Raw genomic sequence first — 20,855 nt, forward strand, 5'->3', positions numbered from 1 at the left:
GCATCACAATGCGCAGGTGTCAATTTACCATCACTGTTGCCTCCACATTAGCCTCAAGCAATCGTCATACTTTGAATGAATAATGGATGTAATGGATGGGTCCAAACAACGAACATCGCTGCCGCACCGGATCAAGGGTGCGTGTTCTGAATTTCTCTCACCAGGCGAAGGTTGATTAGCTAACTATCATAGTCCTGGTTCTGGGTGAAGAGTCATCAAGCAAGGAAGAGCGATGGCTGGTTCAGAAACTTGGTGAGTTACTTAGTTTGCTGCAACGAGTGATGAGTTAACTGACGACCTTGGTACCAGACTTCTTCATCCTCACATACTGCTGCGTGAGCTTCTTCTTCAACTACCTGGACCGTGCTGCTTTTGCCAACGCATATGTCAGTGCTGGCTTCTTACCAACCTCAGAGCTATGTGTTAATAGTTGCAGGTCTCCGGTCTCAAAGAAGCCCTGGACCTCAGTGGTAGCCAGTACAACGTTTTGCTTTCGATGACCACTGCCGGCTATGTTATCGGACAAGTCCCTCACGGCATCGCCATCCAGAGGATACCACCACGCATCTGGTTTCCTTCAATGGTCATCATTTGGGCAGGCCTCACTATGGCCAGCGCAGGCTGCAAGACCTATGCTCAGCTTTGCGTTGTGAGGTTCCTCATGGGGCTGATTGAAGCATCTACGTACTGCGGCACTATCTACTGCATCGGATCCTGGTACAAACCTCGCGAAATAGCTAAGAGAACGGCAATCTTCACGGCGTCTGGCCAAGCAGGCTCTATGTTTGCAGGCGTCATGATGACGGCGATCAATCAGGGCATGGACGGCTACTCGGGCTTGGATGGCTGGCAGTGGGTGTTTCTCATCGATGGCATTATCACCTTGCCCATTTCCATTGTCGGATTTCTTTACTTCCCGGATACGCCCGAGCAGACGAAAGCACCGTGGATTAGCGAGTCTGAGAAGCGCCTCGCCCTAGATCGTCTCCCACCCAAGTGCGAGGACGGCCACAACATCAACCCCTGGTCACTAGCAAAGCGTGTCTTTGGTTCCCCTGCTTTCTACATCCTATGTATCTTCTCCATGGTCTGTTCCGCTTTGGAAGCATTCTGCGTTCAGAACCTCTATCTGCTGTGGCTTAAACACTACTCGGCACAGGGATATTTCACGCAGTCACAGGTCACCACGTATCCTTTGGGTATACAGGCTATGGGAATCGTCTCCAACATGCTTGCCGCTGTGTATATCGACGCAACTGGGCGGCGTGTCCCCATGGGCATTCTTGCATGCGCACTACAGCTTGTCTCGGCTGTGATTCTGCTGGTGCCAAGTTCAGGAAAGGTTGCCATCATGTTCGCTTTCTATCTCGCTGGGTCATCTTACATCGTCAACCCATTGCTGTTTGGCTGGGCTAACATCATTTCCCAACGAGGCGGTGACGATGCCCGTCGCAGTGTCATTCTCACAAGCATGAACGCCTTCGCCCAGATCCTGTATACTTGGTGGGGCATTGTCTTCTATCCCGCCGACAAAGTACCGTACTGGCGCGATGGCTACATCGGCATGCTTGTCATAATCGCGTTGTTGTTCAGCATGCTGTGGGCTGTACTTTGGCTTGACCGACGGACTGCCAAGCAGAACCCTGACGCCGCCATCTACGACTCTACACATCCTGTTCTGGTGTCGGATGACAAAGACAACATATCGACGAGGGCTGTTCCTGGAGTGAAAGATGTGGATAGGAAAGAGGTAGAGATGGCGGATGTCAGTGTGTAGCCTGCCCAAAATGTTTCGCGATAGGATTGTGGGCGAGTTCAAATTTCATCTGAAGGCGAAATGATCGGTACTTTGCTCTCATGTCGTACAGATGAATCGTATGATGTGGCCGTGATGTTTCTCTGTTTTTCATGGTTGAACAATTCGTTGCAGTGAATTCATCGGAGAACTCTCCATCGTAGTAGCCCATAATACTGAATTGCTAAGGCAATCACTTGACTGTCCCTGTGCAGGTTTGAGCTTCGTGTTGGAATTCGCGAGAATCCAGTCAACCTTGTGTTGTTTTATTACCTATGCTAAGGACACTTTTCAGTTCCACTCGCAGTTCCGCTCAGGACGCAGATGGCTAATCTGGCTTTTGACGATGCGACCATCTTTCATCACCAGCATCAGGTTCTCGTTGATTCTGTCCAAGCTAGAGACATCCTCCAACGGATTCTCATTCAGAAACAGCAAATCGGCGAAGGCACCCTCGACAAGCTCCCCTAGCTTGCCCTCCATACCTAATTGCTTGGCACCATTGATAGTCGCCTGCCGCAGGACTACCGGGCTTGGTAGTATTTTGGATCGCACAACAAATTCGTACGTCTGCATCACCAACGTGGGTCCGGTGGTGTCGGTTCCGAAACACACAGTCACACCGGCATCCTCGGCGTAGCGAATGCCTCGTATTCCCGCATCTCCCACAATCGCATTCTTGCGCAACCCTTCCGGCGTCTCAAACTTGTCGTACGGCGGCATGGTGACAAATGTGTGAAGAGCTAACGTTGGCGTCAAGAAGACACCCTTCTCGACCATGAGTTGTGCAGTCTCGGGATCGATCATGTTGCCATGCTCAATGCCGCGGACACCACCCGCAATGGCGTGGCGTACACCCTCGGCTGTGTAGCAGTGGGCCGTCACTAGTGTACCGCCCATATTCTTGTTGACTGTCGTGATAGCCTGAAGTTCCTCTACCGTGAATTGCAAGGACTCAAGCTTGTCCGTGGCGGAGGCAATGCCGCCTGATGTACATACTTTGAGGTGTTGGGCGCCTTTACGCATGTTATCTCGCGCAGCCTGCAGGCACTCCGGGACGCCATCGCAGAGTCTTCCGAGAGCAGAGCTGGCAATTGCATTGCTCCGGCAGCAGTGCGAGTCATTCCATACTTCTGTGTCGTCTCCGTGACCCCCTGTCTGTGAGAGCATGCGTCCACCTTGAAAGACGCGTGGTCCTGGTATAAGGAACTCGTCGGTGGCCTGCGCGTGAGCAATGGTTGCACCACCGGTATCACGAACTGATGTGAAGCCATTGGATATGATGCCCCGAAGTGTGCCAGCAGATCTGAAGATGGCTGTTTCGTGTGGAAAGGTGAAAGCTCCATGCAACGTCGAGCTGCCATGTACGGCCATGAGATGTACATGACAGTCGATGAGCCCCGGGCAGATGAAATATTCGCTGGCATCAATCTTCTGCGCTTTTTGTCCGGCACAGAGAAACTCGGCGGCCAAGTCGTGAGACGTGGTAGGAGCCACTCTGATAATGTTGCCACCAGCCAAGTGTAAACTGATCCCCTTGTGAACAGCTCCAGCTCTTGGATCAACGAGATTGGCGTTGATGAGGATGTAGGGCTTTTGGCGTCCGGGCAGCCATGGCTTTTCGGAGATGTCGTATGAGGGGTTAGGGGGATAGATGGTCGACTTCAATTCCTCCAAGTTGTTTATCGGGTTATGTTTATCTTTTGCGCCGAGGGATGAAGGCATTACGCTATCATGCTGAAGGCTTTCGAGAGTTATGAATGCAAATTGGGAGAGGTTACTCTGACGCGAATAAGTGCGCTTGGGATCGGTAGGAATAGACCTCATTGTTTCTTGTGAAGCGATGTATCCACACTGTCCATATACAGAATCACACTCGAAGGTATTGACGCTTTTCGCATTCATATTCATCGTCTCAATACTGGGAAAGATCTTGAGCAATCGACACCCGAGATTACCTTGGTCCGGCCGAGGGCGTGCGGCCCGGTGGTCACGTTGCTTCACCCATCGGGTACAAGTACCCAGAGCACAATTCCGTTGTACGGCTTCCCTGATATCACCTTATCCACGCTAGACGATACACGATAAGCTTGATAATCAACGACGTCGGCCTCTCTGACCGATAGCAATGTCTTAGCCCTATTGGTTTTCTTCTTTTGGATGACCGTATGCTACAACCAAGCAACCCGCTGTTCGGTGTGTCGTTGGTAGTCTTGGTTGTCCAGGTCCTAAGTATCGGCAAGCTCTGCGCAGCGTGATTCTTCGCAGAGCCTTTGCGCATCTCCATTGGTTTTGAAATCGAACTTTACACACTTTCTTTTGATACTATCCCGGTCATCATGGAGAAAAGTCATGCCCTGTCTCAAAGTCAGGCGATGTACTTGAAGCCGGCTGACTTTCACTGGGTGTGGAGGCACAGACTTGGTGCAGCCATGCTCTACGGATTTGCTGCTATCGGCATTGCCCACTTGGCTTCTAGTTTCCCAACGTGGTGTATGGAGCTCGTAAGTCAGAATTTACAAGATGTCGCACGCCATCTGGAAGGAGACATATTTCCAGATACCGACTATCCTCTCCGACCTGCAGAGGAATCATGGGATATCGCAACGTCATACCCGTACCCAAGAAGACTGTCCAAGAACGTTTCCGAGGGAACATGGCTCCGCATAGCTCCGCATCCATCAAAGGAGGAGATTGTGTTTGACATGCTAGGAGACCTATATTGCATGTCCACGCGCAGCTACGAAGATGAATCCGCCGTGGTCGCACAACCCATCCTAACGGGGATTCCGTATGACAAGGAAGCGGAGTTCTCCCGCAACGGATCTAGCCTCGTATTTATATCGGACGCTGGCTTCGGTGTCGACAACATCTGGACCATGCCATACACTACTTGCAGGAAGATGGCACGCATGCCGCAGCAAAAGGTCCGACAAAGCGCTGTCCAACAAACGAACTCAACCTTCCGTTTCTTCTCCAGCCCGGCATTTCACCCGACGGAGCCAAAGGTTATTGCCACGAAATGGTTTCTTACTGGTCGCCCAAATGGAGCTGGTGAGATATGGGAGGTGCCCTTGAGGGTTTCTAATGATGGTCGTTTGCCTGAAAGGGGAGGCAGAAGAATCATTAGTCGAAAGCTTCCTACGTTTTGGTCCAAAGAGAGATATTTTGAGAGTCAGTTGGGATCAGAGCAAGCTCGTTATATACCCTCTGGCGATGGCATCGTGTTTTCTCGCAACGTACGGGATGATGCGGAGGGAAAGTTTTCGTACAATAAAGACGTTCATTCTGGGATCAACGCCGTCTTTCTCTTGAATACTACCACCAACGAGACGACGACCCTGGTATCGGCTACTCGCAGCAAGCCCAACAAACCCGCAAGCCCAGGCGGCGCGAATATGCCACGACTATCTAGCGACGGAAGGACTCTAGCATTCGTAAGACGCCGGGACGACAAGGAAGTTCTTGTTCTCAAGGATATGCGTTCCGGCTCTTTACATCACGTCTGGGATGGCCTCTCATACGACCTGAGTACTATCCCCGCGTTCATGGGGGCTTACCCGAACTATGGTTGGTCAGCAAATGATAGCAAAATTGTCATCTGGTCTCAAGGCCAGATTTGGAGTATACCATTGCGCGTAAACCACCATGGTGAGCGGGGTGCCGGCGGCGATCCGAAGCAGGTTCGGTTCAGGGCTACAATAGACATTGCCCTCGGAACAACGAGATACTCGGCAACCAATATTACAGCTCATCAACTTGCAACTCATGCCCAGGAAACGGCTTTCCGGGGCCTTCGGAGTGACGCCAAAGGGGATATGGTGGTATTTGAAGGGGCTGGGGACAATTACATCATGGATGTCTCTTCCGGTGGCACTCAGAAAGTCGAAACACCGAATGCCTTTACCTCATGTTACTCTCCATCATTCGTGGGTGAGACCCAGTATTTGCTCCAAGCATGTTGGACCGACGTCAATTACACCAGCTTCTATGTCGTCAATCGACAGGACAATACGACCACAGAAATCCAAGGACTACCTCGAGGAAGATTTGTCTCTCCAGTCACGGATGGGAGAATTATTACGTACATCCGCACTGGCAAGGACTATATGTTTGGAGACATTGACGAGACATTTGGAGAGGGTGTTTGGGTTGCCAATATAAAATTGCCCGCGACAGGTTGGGGAATACCGTGGTTGGATGGCCTCCGGAGACTTCCCCTCGAAGACTACAGCGCTGAATCCAAACTTGAGATAGGGTCCCGCGATGGGTCCACCATTGTCCAGATCCAAAACCTGGATTCGATCATCGAGTATGATTTGGATAGAAGTGCGGCGCACAAGATATCGGCCAGCCGAACATCGGTCGAGATGCGATCTACAGTAAAGAACCCGCATATCATCGGGCTTCGGGACTTTCAGCACATCTGGCTCTCGGTAAACCATCAGGCCGAACAAGGATGTATATGGAGTAAGCCAGGACATCCTCAGAGGCCGAAGGATCTCACCCGTCTCTCTGATGTTGGTGGTCATGATTTTTCTCTCAGCTGGGACGGAGAAAGGGCTTTCTGGCTTTTGGGACCCAGCCTGAAAATGGTTGATCTCAAGACTATCTCCGAGGGATGCGGACGAGCCTCGCTCAAATCAAGAGACTCCGGCGACTGCGCTCGTATGTTTGTCTCTTCTAGGAAAATCAACGCAACTTACGAGACGGCAAACTTTCACCACGCACGAGTTTCTGAGGGCAGACCATTCGCTATCACCAATGCATCTCTGATTAGCATGGGTCTCACGACTCCGGAACTCATGCGTCAAGCTACGATCCTGGTCGAAAAGGGCCAGACCGTTGCCATCGGCCCAGGGTCCGATGTCAAGTTACCTGCACACTGTGAAGTCCTTGATGCTGAGGGAGGCGCGGTTCTGCCTGGCTTCATCGACATTCACGGTCACTGGGGAGGATTCTTCTCGCCCTTCCCAACCCAGTCGTGGGAAATGGAAACGTTTCTAGGATACGGCGTCACAACAATCCACAACCCAGCGTCCAATAATGTGGCTGGCCACATCGAACGTGTGCTTATTGACAAGGGAAGAATGTACGGGCCCAGGGTGTATCATACAGGCGATGTACTGTATGGCTCTACCCAGCCATCTGTTTACACTGAGATCAACTCTCTTGCTGATGCTAGAGACGCACTTTTGCGGATCAAAGAGGAAGGCGGCGATGCGTCCTTTACTGTCAAGAACTACCAGCTCGTTTCTAGATCGGCCAGGCAGAGACTTCTGCTTGAAGCTGCTAAACTTGATATGCTCGTCGTACCGGAAGGAGGGTGGTCATTCGACTGGGGTCTGACATACTTCATCGATGGCTACACATCTCAGGAGCACCCTCTTCCTGTACCCGAGCTGTATGACGACGTCCTGTCACTTGTTGCAGCCAGTGGCAGCTCCTATACCCCACTGGCAGTCATGAACTACGGCGGTATCTTCGGTCAACATTGGATACACCAGAACGCGGACATACCTAACGACGCCAAGCTGAGGAAGTATGTAAGACATGACATACTGGAAAGCCTGACCGAAGTGAAGCAAGCGCCAAACAGTTCGTACCTCTTTCTCAACACAACTCGATCAACCGCGAAACTCGCGAAGCGAGGCGTGAGGACGAATGTTGGTGCTCATGGAGAGCAGCCAATCGGTCACTTGTTTCATTCAGAGATGAAAATGATGGCCTTAGGAGGTCAGACTCCTTACAGCGTTCTACGCTCTGCCACTATCGGCAACGCCATATCGCTTGGTCTTCAGTCTTCTATTGGGTCTATCGAGGTTGGAAAGCTAGCAGATATTGTCATATACCCGCCAGGAGTTGATAATGTAGATAAGGTATGGGAGCAAAGCGGTCATATGAAGTTCGTGATGCGTGGAGGGATCGTGTTTAGCGTCGATGACGGACTTGTTGAATTATGGCCACGCAAGGGTCGGAAACAGACTCGGTCTCCTCTTAACCCCGAGGATGTGACTCGGGGCGGGGAGATTTAAATATATGTAGATAACGTGTTGACGTTTGGCCAGCGTTGAATCTCGCACGCTACCATCAAGTCATTGTCACGTTCTCGCCAAAATCCATACAAAACGTATAAATCGGCCATACCGTAGACACCGTAGACAATGGTGTCAACCGGCTTGCACAGGACCCCATGGCTCATTCGAGATTTCTAAGGCCACAAGCACCGCAGACTTCGGAGCCGGCGATACACTAACCGGCCGCTCCGATTGACAAGGTGCCTGGTACGGCCAGTCGTGACCTCTTTGTAGCAGAGAACCCGACAAAGCCGAAAGCCAGTGCCGTGTACCACGCCCTAGTACGGCCTCTTGCAGAGCATGGGAACCTTCCCTCCCTCCGGGCCGCCCACCCTTAGTTCAAACTTCAGTAGGCTTGGAGTTATCCGCGCAAGCTTCCGACAGATGCTTGACTGTCGACCGGCAATTTTAGAGTTGCGGAAGCGCCCCCGACATCTAATATGTGGGCTTCTCGCAGCAAGTTAACGAACCCGAGTCAAGATTATTAGGGGGGGCGAGGGATCATGGACTCGGCGCAAACCCTGAGGCTCGACTCGTCGATTCTCAGTGTGTAATAAACTTGATGTGTCCCTTATGTCTCTTATTCAATAATGGGACCAGTCAAGAATTTCACATTCACTATGTTTGAGTGTACGATGGTTCCAGAGATAGACCAAGACTACTAGATACTTCACTCCACTCACACCCAGACCATATTCATTTTCGAAGACAACTGTGAGAAAAGTCTCGCCACATCATTTATCAGTACTTGGAGTCTGGAAGTCGCATCCATGACATGCCTTGTTGCAACAGCATGCTGTAATGAAGCCACTCATCTCAGCCGGAAGCCGGCGACGTCATCTGTAGGACTGATTCCCCGACTGCTCAAATTCAAGCGGCGTCACCAGCTTTGAACCTTCTCTTGACCTCAGTCATCATTCGCTTTAAGCTATCAGGAAGTGTCTGCAGTCTAGTCGCCAGAAACTGCATCTGCACGGTCTGCTGCTGAACCATGCTCAATTTTCCCGCCGGTGTTACCCGCGTTTTGGAATTCATCATCCCAGGTGGCTGCTCCCCGTGCACCAAGAACACCACGTCATGTGCAGACCATGGTTGCGTACCGTTTCCTGCCATCTGGGAAAGGATTTTGATTCAGATTCTACGGATGCCCCACGGTTCGGCCGCTTCTGTTCGGATATTGCTTGCCTTTCGAAATGTTCTGCTTGGCCAGTATGACCATCATAATGGAGTTTTGTAAGGGAACTGACTGAACTTCTGCAACTTAAAACCGGGATTTTCATTCCCAACGAATGTGGGATTTTTGCGTGTGTGTATAAAGTATGGCAATGTTCCAATAAATTGATGTCTATGATGCTACTCACCTCCTCTCAGTCATCAGAAAGACGAAATCAACCCGAACTACCGCTCATAAGGCTTTCTTAGTCTGTGCCTAGACTTGGCAATCGTGCTTCGCATGAACGAGTTCTGTGGACGAAAAGACCCCTCAGCACACTGACCGGTTCTAATGCCACAGAGCTAAGCCTCAAAACTCACGCTTAGATGCAAAATATGCTATTTTACCCGATGTAGGGCTGCCGCCGACTTTTGCAGGCCTAAGGCGATTGGCTCTTTCGGAACTGTTTCACTCGAAGTCTCCAACGCGGGCCAACGTTGCCCGTGCGGGATATCCGATGACCACCCCTCACCACGAAGAGGAGTTCTCGTTCGCCTTGGCGTCAGCCCAAGGCCAAGGTAAGTGGATTCCGTTATCCCACTTGCGGTTGACATAGAGCGAGTTTGAGAGTGAATGTTTTCCACGTTGAGTGACACAGAGGTTACACTGGTGTAACCAGTGCATGAGGACAATCGAAATCTCGCGTTGCTTGTCAGCGTGCCATTCATTCACGAAAGTCCCTCGTGCATGACTTCCCACCGTCTCAGTGTATTACCTGACTGTCTCAATGTAGATCAGTCAGCAGCTGGTGATACATAGCTTTTGCCCTACATGTGTCTAGTCAGCCGTGCGCAAACCTGAGGTGTAATTGACGTTAAGCTATCGCGGCTTGGGAAACGCTCAAGCACGTGTATCCCGAGGCGTCCGGACGAAAGGTGGCGGAATCGGCGAACATGTCGGCTGCAATGGGGAAGCCTCTTCGCAAAGGGTCACTGATTTCCTTTTCGGCTTGCGACGTGGGGACACCTTGGGTTCGCACCCCAGGCGTTCCGGCACATCAAAGTTGAGACGGACGGTCTTGGCTGTGCGTTGGTACTGCGAATGGCGAAACCGTCCTCTTCTAACCCCGGCGGGATACGACCCTTGCTCACCAACCACAGTCTTAATTCGACTCAATCTTGGTATAACATTAGAGTGTGCTTCCCCCCGTACCCCGCAATCTAGCACGAACGTGCCATCCTGGGCTACTTTGTCCCAGATCATTGGACGAGGGCAGCACATGAACAGGGCTGTCTCCATGTCCAATGCGAGAGACATCTGCCGAACAAAGTTTGACGGGTCTTCTGTCGTCTGTGCCAGCTTGAGTAGTTGGCTCCCGCTCATTAGCGGCCGTGCTTGATAAAACTAATGGCCGACCACCACCTTCCCCTCTTTGGCCAAGGCTTGTCAGCGCAACGTCGCATCATTTTGAGCATTTTATGATGAGTCGAACTGTCTGCGATAGCAGCTCAAATACCCCGTTAGCACCTCCAGTCCTCATTGTTTGAAGTTTCGTCGCACTTTGTTCCGACATCTGGTCACGATGGTACTGTCTACAATTGATGAGATTGCTATAGAGCCGGACAAGAAGCGTAAGTGGCGGAAATCTAGGGGGTGTAGCCATAACATTAACAGCATGCTTCCAGTCGACTACTCCGATAGAACTACGATTGATATCAAGTCGGAGTCTGTTGGATACGAAGAGGCTCCGTCAATACTAGAATGGAGCGAAGCGGAAGAGAAGGCAATCAGGCGGAAAATCGACTGGCACACTGTCCCGTTGACGACAGTACTCTACCTCCTTTGCGTATGTGCTTGTCGTGGCGAAGGGTTATGTTCTCTGCACTCAAAACGCTAATACGCGCAGTTTCTTGATCGTTCGAACATCGGAAATGCGAGGATTCAGGGAATGGCGAAAGACATTAACCTCGAGGGATTCCGATTCAACTGGGTCTTGTCAATATTCTACATTGTTTACCTCTTCGTTGAGGTTCCGAGCAATGTTCTACTCAAGCGGGTAGGGCCGCGATTCTACCTCCCGTTCCTTGTTGTCGGATTCGGCGTTGTATCATTATGCACAGCCTTTGTCAAAACCTACGAAGGATTGGCAGCAGCAAGGGCATTTCTGGGAGTCTTTGAAGGAGGCGCAATGCCTGGGTTCTCATTCTTCCTCAGCAGTTTCTATCGACGAGAGGAGTTATTGCTTCGGATCGGAATTTTGATTTCATCAGCATCTCTTTCGGGCGCATTTGGTGGTCTTCTGGCGACCGGCCTATCTCGAGTGCCGGAATGGGGCTTCGACAGCATGCCGATACACACCTGGCGCAACATCTTCTTCTTCGAGGGCTTCGTTACGATCTTGATCGGGCTATTCGCGCCGTTGTGGATGCCGACAAATCCAGCCACTGCCTATTTTCTCACCGACCGAGAACGAGCCATCGCCGTCGAGCGTCTTCAGCGAGAGCACAAGTCTGATGCCAACGAGCCAGTCAGTCTCGACCATGTTAAGAGAGCTGTCTTCTGTATTCACAACTACACGTGCGCTTTCGGTTTCTTCCTCATCAACATCACTGTGCAGGGCATCTCGGTTTTCATGCCGACGATATTAAACGACCTGGGCTGGACAGCGACAAAGGCGCAGCTCATGTCTGTACCACCATACGTCGTGGCCTGCGCGTCAGCTGTGACGGTGGCGTACATCAGTGACAAAACGCGTCAGCGCGGCATATATCTTGCCCTATTTTCACTCATCGCTGTAATTGGGTTCGCCATCTTGCGGTTCGAGACCGACGCAAATATTCGATACATGGCTGTCTTCTTTGTCACCGCGGGCGCGTTCCCTGGCGGGCCCGGATTTTTGAGTTGGGCTATGAATAGTGAGTCGTCACTAAGCTTGCGATTCTTACACTTCTGGCTAATCGCTATCTCCATAGATTCTGCGGGACCATCAGTCCGAGCGGTTACGAGTGCCTATGTTGTCACAATCGGCACAATTGGAGGCATTGTTGCGACGTAAGTGATTGATAACCCAATACTAGAGGATTGTCTTGGCAAATACTGATATGACCCAGGTGGACGTACACATTCAAAGATGCACCCAAGTACTTTGTTGGACACACTATCAACTTGTTTGGACAGAGTTTGGCCGTACTACTTGCCGTGTTCGGTGTCCTGTATTGTTTGTATGAGAATAGAATGAGAGCTGCTGGTAAGAGGGACCACAGACTCGACGGCCGAAGTGAAAAGGAGCAGGTCCAGTTGGGGTACCGACATCCTTCATTCCGCTACATGCCATGAGGAGGAAGTAGCTAGACTCAGATTGGGACGGTCGAATGCTATGATATGCAAGACACTTTTATCGCAGTATGCATGTGAACCTGCTCAACCACGTAAGCTTTAGCCGCCGGACTACTGCAAGAAGCTTCCACGGTCTTGGTTCTCGTCCAATCCTACGAGGGTATTTGTACTGACGCTATCAGCCCCGGTGCTGCAGTTGACCCCGCACGCTGAACATGCCACGCGAATGTCCTCTGGTCAGCAAAGCCATGCCCTCACTCCTGCACATCGCATGAGCAGTATCAACAGCCAACATGCGGCTTCTCAACACGAAAACCAAAGAGCTTCACGTTTTCAATCATCATCGAATACCCTATGCTATTTTATCTCATACCTGGGGTACCGAAGAAGTTTCATACCAGGACCTAGTCTCCGGCAAAGGTTCCGACCTTATCGGGTATGAGAAACTCGCAGGGGCCTGTAAAAAAGCCCTCTCAGATGGGTTCCAGTACATTGTGAGCATCCGCAATGTCACCTATTTCGATATTTGACTTTTTCCAATAACCTTTCGCAGAAACTGATTTCTCGTCACAGTGGATCGACACTTGTTGCATTGATAAAACTAGTTCCTCCGAGTTGACCGAGGCTATCAACTCCATGTGGACTTGGTACCGAGATTCGCGAATCTGCTATGCCTACCTCTCAGACGTTGACTCTGATTTTGCGCATTTTGGGCAAGGACATAAGGAATTCACCAGGAGCCGGTGGTTCAGTCGAGGCTGGACTTTGCAGGAGCTCATTGCTCCGCAAAACGTCATCTTCTACAACAAAAGATGGGTTGAAATAGGAACCAGGGAAACTAGACGGGAGATCATAGGGAAGATTACCGGCATCGACAGACATTTGTTTACTCACGGCGTCCTTAGTCGATATAGCATCGCACAAAAGATGTCGTGGGCCGCGAACAGGGTCACAACTCGCATTGAAGACCAGGCTTACTGTCTGCTTGGTCTTTTTGTTTGGCGTGAACATGCCGTTGCTCTACGGAGAAGGGGAGATGGCTTTTATTCGTCTACAGGAGGAAATCATGAGAAGAACAAACGACCAATCCATTTTCGCATGGTTCGAGCCAACGACACGACGCAAAACGGGCTTTCTGGCATACTCCCCGTTGTGTTTTGCCAATTCGGGAAGTGTTACGGCATATCATCCAGATGACCTCCAGCCTCCATATTCCTTCACCAATCAAGGTATCTCAATAAGCTTGCAAGTGTTAGCTTCAGGAGTCTCCGGCTTTCAACTGCCGTTTGTACCTTCTGAACAAGGCGAAATAGCTTCCGCGGCAGGCATCCAGTTTTCTTTCTCTCCAACAGGGACAGTCGCCATCCTCAACTGCAAAAATGCGCAAAGCTGGAGAGTTGGCGTTTACATGGAGAAGGAAGATGAGAAGAGTCTGTTCTACCGCTCCAATCATCAAATAGGATTTGTCTCGGTTCCCAATTCTGTTGTAGCCAGGTCAACATTTGAGAACATCCTTGTTGGGTCCAGTAACCCAGAAGATGCAGACTCGCTCTGGAAGAAATCACAATCATCGCATCATATCATTGTTAACTGGCATGTACCACATGGAAGCGACCGGAAGCCTGGTCAGATACCCTGCTGGGTTGCCAAAACGTTCCCTGCCGGTTCATGGGTAGAGCACGAGGAAGGACATTCCGTTGTTCTCTCTTTCGACTACGAAAGATTCAAGCCCGGTTACGCCTGGCTTCATTTCGACAGCCAAATTCAAGAACGCAACAAGAACTTCTGTGTATTCTTCCTGGTGGATAGCGACGACGTTGTGAAAACCTTCATAGACAAGAATCCGAGAGACATCTTGCACACGCTACCCCCAGACCCTTTTCACTTCAACAACGACACGGTATCATCAGCACAGCTACCTTGTGAATCCGAGAATTGTGAAAAGGTTGAAGTCAGACTTTCAACAAGGTGGACGCGGCTCGGAAAGGTCTATGATCTATCTTTACAGTGGAGAGCAAAGGCAGACGAGCCACCCGCCGACGAGCTTTGACTCCCCTTTAAGGACACATTTCAGGGGGGGGGGGGGACAAGAGACTGGAAATTCTACTTACGGCGAGGGACTCGGCTGTTCTGAGTTGGTCGGCACAGATCGAATAGTGAGGAGCGAATCGACCATCATTGCCGGGTTAGGTCACATACTTGACGGATCAACCCGACTACACTTTGCCTTACAAGAAAGATTCAGAAAATGGCCAGAGCATCCGAACAGCCCGGGATCATCAAGCAGGGGAGTGATCAGCGAGGCGTTCTTAGGACCTTTTCCAGGAACCGTGATGTCATGCCCCCCGGCAATAAGGTGGTATCTGGGTCGAGCTACTTGAGCATTGGCCAATCACAACATGATCCTCTACGCTTATTCTAGCATAATTGTTAGCAGCTACTTCACTACTCAAAAAACTCCATTTGATAACGCATCATAGACTGATCAGTAGCGCCGGTCAGTCAATTTGATGCCAAATCATTGAGGTGTCTCGGTTCGTCATAAAACCCAAGACGCCAGGCGCGGGAAAGGCGCAACTCCATGCAGCTGTTCTGGAATGCAATTGAGCTTGTTTCAACCATTCCGGCAGGCATTGGGACATCCACGCGACAAGCTTTGAGGAGGTTGAGCCAATTCCTTTCTTGGCGAACAAACAATGGCAGGGTCTCCCGAAGATCAGCAACGCTCGCCGTCGAGCCACACGGAAGTCGACCACGCAAAAGCAGACGAAAACACCCGCAATGTTGAAAATGGTTTCGCGAAACTTCATGAGAAGCCCCATCATGCGGTCGGATTTTGGGACCCTTCGATGAGGAAAGTCCGCGCCCATGTCATCCGGCTCTGGCTTCAGACGATTGCGATCCTGTTCGCGTTTATCCTCGCGGTCCTCTCGCTTTACTGGGCCGTTCTCTTCCGCACGGAAGCGAACTTACGGTCAGTCGTCGTGCATGTTGTCAACTTTGACGGCCAGGTCGCGCCATACGAGTCTATCCAACCGATCGTCGGTCCTGCCGTCATCCAGACCGTTCAGAAGGCATTGGACAGCCCGGGCCCGTCACTCGGATGGACCATTCTGCAACCGTCGGACTTCAACAACGACCCTATGGCCGTGCGGATGGCTGTGTATGACTTCAAAAGCTGGGCGGCCGTGATTGTCCACGCGAATGCGACAGCAGCCTTGCAAGAAGCCGCGGCGACGGGTGACGCGAATTATGATCCAGCAGGCTCATTGCAAATCATTACTCAGACTGCGCGAGATTCAACGACATACCAAAGCGATATACAGCCATACATCACGCAGTTCACAGAGCAGTTTAGCCAGGCTTTTGGGAAGCAATGGGGCCAGACTATCATGTCCAATACTTCCCTGAGCCGGGAGAACCTGGCAAGAGCGCCTGCTGTTGTCAACCCCGGCGTTGCGCCGTTGATGATCGACATACGACCTTTCAGACCGGCCACTGCAACACCTGCAGTCAGCATTGGACTTATCTATCTGATCATCATGGCCTTCTTTTCATTCTCGTTCTTTTTACCGATTCACATGGTGTGTACATGTCCAGTGCTAAACAGCTATTAAGGTAACCTGCTAACATGCCATTTAGAAATACATCCAGCCTCAAGGCCACCCGCCTCTTAAGTTCTGGCAACTTATTGTGTGGCGTTGGATTGCCACAGTATTTGCCTACTTTCTGATTTCTCTGGCTTACAGCCTCATATCACTGGCCTTCCAACTCCCCTTTGGGGCTCCCCCTTATTCCCCAACTGAGCCTCCGCCGCAATCAGGCGCGACCGCATACGGAAGCGGCACATTTCCAGTATATTGGATGCTCAATTTCGCCGGCATGACGGCGCTTGGCCTTGCATGCGAAAATGTCGCTATGATCGTGGGGCAACCATGGACTGCTCTGTGGCTCATCTTTTGGGTCATCACCAACGTATCAACATCTTTTTATGCCCTCGACTTGTCTTCCGGATTTTACAGCTGGGGCTATGCTTGGCCATTGCACCACGTAGTGGAGGGAAGCCGGCAGTTAATGTTCGATTTGCACTCGAGGATCGGTCTCAACTTTGGGGTTCTGTTTGCATGGGCTGCGGTGAACACGGTCCTCTTCCCGTTCTGCTGCTATTTCATGCGCTGGAAAACGGAACACGATAAGCGCAAGGCGGAGAGAGACAAGGATCGTTACGTCGTCGAAACTGCAGAAGGCACTGAACAAGAGGTGAGGAAACCAGAAGGTTCGAATCCACCCATTCGCAAGCGAGGATTCATGAGAGGGCTATGAGTAAAGGCCTTCTGGAAAAGGAAACTAAGTAACTGATTGTTTCGGAGGAAACATTGGTCAGTTTTCATAGAATTGTCATACTCATAGAATAGACGAACATAATTATTTAGTCTTTAATAGTATTGAATTACGAAATGCCAACCGAAATCTTTTTCCACATTATTAAGATTAGCAGATCGACTGCGACCGCATTTTCGACCTATCTCGTTGCTATTTGTCTTCAGTTGTGTACCGCTTGTCGTGATTGGCTACCCATCAACTGTTGACACCAAGTCGCACCATGTTTGTCATGAATAATGTCCCTGTAAAGCTGTGGGCACGTTATGGAACAGAATAAGGGAACTTGGCATTGAGTTTCCATGCGTATGATGTCACAAACTGTCCCCACGTAACGTAAATGTGGGCATTGAAAAGTTTTGAGCGGGCCTCTCGATAAGATCATAAACAGCGAAACCAGGACCTCAAAATACCTTCAGTCTCACCGAAAGTCGTCACCCAACCTCCCGAACCCTTCACCGAAAAAGTCGCCACCGTTTACCCGAAATAGAAAAACAAAAAAAAGAAATGCCAGCCGACTTCGACAAGCAGAGCTACTGGGGCGAACGCTTCGCATCCGAGATCACCTTTGAATGGCTGACCCAATCTGCGACCTTCATGTCGATCGTGGATCCCTACGTCGCCAAACTCGGCGACGCGGCGCCCATCCTGCAGCTAGGCTTCGGAACGAGCGACCTGCAGAACCATTTCCGGCAACGTGGGTTTCAGAACGTGACCAACGTCGACTTTGAGCCACGTGCCATCGACCGCGGCCGCATGTTGGAGAAACAAATGTTTGGTGACGTGAAGATGCGGTATCTCGTCGCGGACGTCACGCAGCTCCAGCTGCCGGACAAGTATGATTTAATCGTCGACAAAAGCACAGTCGATGCGGTGTCCTGCGGTGGTATTGAGCAGTTTTTGCGGATGGCGGAGGGTGTGAGACGGCACTTGACGGATGACGGGTTCTGGATCTCGTTGAGCTACTCATTCTGCCGATTTGACGTGGAGGGATTGCCATTTGAAGTTGAGGTGATTGCAAAGATTCCGACGCCGAAACTGAAGCCGCATGATCCGGATGTCTTCCACTACTGTTATCTGTTGAGGCCAAAGGACTTTCGCTGATGCATCACGTTATTTCATGGCCGACCATGGCATGAGAGTGCTTCATGTTTGCCTTCGAATACCCTGCGCAGAGCGCTTGATTTGCAACCGTTTTCGTCGACATTTTCAAAGTATTCAGAACGAGGCAATGCATACAGGGAAATGTATCGTCTACTTTATTTGTCATCAATATCATCATATCTATATCTATCGTCTACATCACGACCCGCCGTCTATGCCAGCGGAGTTCCCGGCTTGAAAGAAGGATGAAAGGGGTAATCGGTGTATCCCTGAGGGATTGAGGGAGTGTAAAAAGTCTCCCGGTCATACTTGTTCAGCGGCAAGCCATGCTTGATACGGAAAGGCAGATCGGGGTTCGCCAAAAAGTGGCGGCCAAAGACAACGGCAACGTCCCACTTCGCATACTCCTCGTCAACGGCGCGCATCGCCAATTCCGGGGTGAAGCCGCCGGCGACGAGAACAGGCGAGGTGTTGTCCCAGATCTCCAGGAGAAACTCGATGCCCTCGACCTTTTCCACATCCTGCCAGTTGTTGACGCGGGATTCGATAATGTGCAAATACGCCAGCTTCAGCTCCTTCAACTTCTGCGCGAGGTAGGAGAACTGCGGGACGGGGTCCTTCATTCTCATCGCCTGGAAGTTGCTCCACGGGCTGATGCGGAAGCCCACCTTATCGGCGCCGATGGCCTCAACCAGCGCCGCGGCAACATCGACGGGGAATCTGGCTCGGTTCTCGACGCTTCCGCCCCACTGATCCGTGCGCTTGTTGCAGTTGTCCTGGAGGAACTGGTCGACCAGATAGCCGTTGGCGCCATGGACCTCGATACCGTCGAATCCGGCAGCGATGGCGTTCTTGCCAGCCTGGGCAAAATCCTTGACAGCTTGCGCAATCTCCTCGGCGGTCATCTCGCGCGGAACGGGCGAGTCGTCGCTGATCGGCACGGCGCTGGAGCTCAGCAGCGGATGTCCGCCCTCCTTCTCTAGGACGGGCACGACGGCGGCGCGACCAGGCGCGATAAGCTGGCAGTAGATGCTGCTGCCCTTCTCGTGGACAGCGTCGGTGATCTTCTTCCAGCCGGCGATCTGGCGCTCCGTCCAGATGCCCGGGGCATTGGGAAAGCCGCCGTGCGCCTCGGAAATTAGGACCGCTTCAGCGATGATGAGAGTGCCCGGCACGGCGGCGCGCTGCACGTAGTACTCGAGTGCGATGTCGAGGGGGATGTGATCGGCATCGAAGCGGAATCTAGTGAGGGGCGCCATCACCACGCGGTGAGAGAGCTGGGCCTGGCCGACCTTAAGAGGCTGGAAAAGTTTGGACGACATGGCGATAACCGTGGAAGATTCGACCTAGATTACAGACGAGACAACAACGAGATGGGATGAGGTTGTTTGACCTTTATCGTCTGACGGCCTCAAGAGGGAGATCTGCTAGATAAATAGGCACCGGCATTTCTCACTGCTGCCCCTCGGTGGGTTCACTCGGTATGGAGAACAGGTGGTGTTTGGATGGTAACACGCGAAGACCCTTGGCGTAAGGCCCTGGGACCAGGGGTTGAGAATCGACAAGTCGGGGCCGTCGACAAATTGCGTTAAAGGCGTTGGAGTCTTGAAACGGTCGCTGTCCAATGACATTTCGACCTCGGACTCCAAGCCTCCATTGATTGGGGTCACAGTCCATTGGAGACAATCGGGCACACTGAAGAATTGCTTAGAAATCCTACGTTGCTTAGCATCCAGATTTCCCGCCTTGGTCCACTTTGGCAACCTGCTCGTGCGGGTCTGATGCTAGTTACACGTTGTGAGAATCATTTCAAGAGTTCATGTCAGTCACTGAAATCATGTAGATTGTGTCTTAGGTTCGAAGGTAAACATTAGTATGTCGTAAGATTGGCTTGTGCCACCTCGTCTATTCCATTCTAAGCGTTGCAAATCTCAAAACCTATATCGGCACCAGTGTTAACATGTTGAAAACCTGCCAATCTAGTAATGCTGATGATCCCCCGCAACGAGCGCTCTTCCTAAATGCTCCTCAACTACCACGCTTGCTTCATAAAGTAAGAACTAGACATGATGTAAACATGGCCCCAAATGCAAATCGTTACGATTAAAAAAACAGTAGCCACGGTGGCTGAAGACGGGCCGTGAAAAGTAAGAGACGTAGAATAACAAAGTAGAAGATTATGAGTCCTCATTGGACCACTTCCTCAATAAAATCCAACACGTAGTCAGCAACCTGTTCCCACCCGGGCTGAAATATCATCCCATGCGTGCGACCGGGGAACATCTTGTATTCCACAAGTGAAGGCCCGGTATATGCTTTGAAGTTTTTCATCACCGTACTCGGAGGTACGATGTGATCTTTTGAGGCTGAGAGTAATAACAGCGGGGCCCGGTCGACCCTGTCGAAGTCAACGTACGTCGGAGCAGATAGCCCACCTGCGACGTGGGTGGTCAGCTGCCAGAGGACCTTTGCGACACCCGGAATGCAGTAGCGCTCGTAGTATTCTTTGCTCTTGTCAGATGTGGTGTTATTGACAAAGGCCCAGTGAAAGTGTTCTTTTGAAATGGAGACGGTGGTGTGCGCATTGAACGGGTTCTTGATGATCGGAAGTGCGGCTTTGAATGTCGTTTGCGGCAGCGTGATGATTCCTGCTGGTTGTGCTGGGCATATTGCGACACCAGCGACGCCGAGCCCTCGTGATAACAGTATTTGCGCAAACAGGCCACCGAAAGAGTGGCCGATGATGATAGGTGGTGCTAGCAGTTTGTGGATGAAGGCCTCATAATATCCGACGATTTCTTCAATGTGCCTGTTGGCCAATAGCTGAGGATCGGCCCGGACCTCTTCGGGGGTGCGGCCGTTGATTCCCGGCCACTCGGGGGCGTGTACCTCGTACCCCAAATCTTCGAAGAACGGTACCCAATGTTCCCAGTATGCAGCGGTAACCCACAGGCCATGGATGAATAAGATCGGCGGTTTTGGCGAGTCCATGAGTATTGCGCTGAAGAAA

General features: G+C 51.2%; 7 protein-coding genes across 7 annotated transcripts; 4 read left to right on the forward strand and 3 right to left on the reverse strand.

Moving 5' to 3' along the window:
* Positions 1 to 91: 91 nt before the first annotated feature.
* Positions 92 to 1,777, forward strand: GCG54_00013878 (Pantothenate transporter liz1; the record flags this gene model as incomplete). The annotated part of the gene is made up of 4 exons (XM_045413724.1): positions 92 to 137; positions 193 to 252; positions 310 to 386; positions 437 to 1,777. The coding sequence occupies 4 exons, from the start codon at positions 92 to 94 to the stop codon at positions 1,775 to 1,777; spliced, it is 1,524 nt and encodes a 507-aa protein (XP_045269795.1).
* Positions 1,778 to 2,086: 309 nt separating this feature from the next.
* Positions 2,087 to 3,622, reverse strand: GCG54_00013879 (uncharacterized protein; the record flags this gene model as incomplete). The annotated part of the gene is made up of 1 exon (XM_045413725.1): positions 2,087 to 3,622. One exon carries the CDS (start codon positions 3,620 to 3,622, stop codon positions 2,087 to 2,089), a length of 1,536 nt encoding a protein of 511 aa, XP_045269796.1.
* Positions 3,623 to 10,607: 6,985 nt separating this feature from the next.
* GCG54_00013880 (putative transporter) lies at positions 10,608 to 14,411 on the forward strand (the record flags this gene model as incomplete). The annotated part of the gene is made up of 6 exons (XM_045413726.1): positions 10,608 to 10,656; positions 10,711 to 10,871; positions 10,932 to 11,940; positions 11,998 to 12,076; positions 12,136 to 12,272; positions 13,714 to 14,411. The coding sequence occupies 6 exons, from the start codon at positions 10,608 to 10,610 to the stop codon at positions 14,409 to 14,411; spliced, it is 2,133 nt and encodes a 710-aa protein (XP_045269797.1).
* Positions 14,412 to 15,057: 646 nt separating this feature from the next.
* On the forward strand, positions 15,058 to 16,684 carry GCG54_00013881 (Nitrosoguanidine resistance protein SNG1; the record flags this gene model as incomplete). The annotated part of the gene is made up of 2 exons (XM_045413727.1): positions 15,058 to 15,945; positions 16,004 to 16,684. 2 exons carry the CDS (start codon positions 15,058 to 15,060, stop codon positions 16,682 to 16,684), a joined length of 1,569 nt encoding a protein of 522 aa, XP_045269798.1.
* Positions 16,685 to 17,248: 564 nt separating this feature from the next.
* Positions 17,249 to 17,845, forward strand: GCG54_00013882 (uncharacterized protein; the record flags this gene model as incomplete). The annotated part of the gene is made up of 1 exon (XM_045413728.1): positions 17,249 to 17,845. One exon carries the CDS (start codon positions 17,249 to 17,251, stop codon positions 17,843 to 17,845), a length of 597 nt encoding a protein of 198 aa, XP_045269799.1.
* Positions 17,846 to 18,057: 212 nt separating this feature from the next.
* On the reverse strand, positions 18,058 to 19,167 carry GCG54_00013883 (putative inactive reductase easA; the record flags this gene model as incomplete). The annotated part of the gene is made up of 1 exon (XM_045413729.1): positions 18,058 to 19,167. The coding sequence occupies one exon, from the start codon at positions 19,165 to 19,167 to the stop codon at positions 18,058 to 18,060; it is 1,110 nt and encodes a 369-aa protein (XP_045269800.1).
* Positions 19,168 to 20,032: 865 nt separating this feature from the next.
* Positions 20,033 to 20,836, reverse strand: GCG54_00013884 (uncharacterized protein; the record flags this gene model as incomplete). Its single annotated transcript, XM_045413730.1, has 1 exon — positions 20,033 to 20,836. The coding sequence occupies one exon, from the start codon at positions 20,834 to 20,836 to the stop codon at positions 20,033 to 20,035; it is 804 nt and encodes a 267-aa protein (XP_045269801.1).
* Positions 20,837 to 20,855: the final 19 nt, after the last annotated feature.

The sequence above is a fragment of the Colletotrichum gloeosporioides genome (genome assembly GCF_011800055.1).
Source record: "Colletotrichum gloeosporioides strain Lc1 chromosome Unknown consensus_11, whole genome shotgun sequence".
In the NCBI taxonomy this organism is placed as follows: domain Eukaryota; kingdom Fungi; phylum Ascomycota; class Sordariomycetes; order Glomerellales; family Glomerellaceae; genus Colletotrichum; species Colletotrichum gloeosporioides.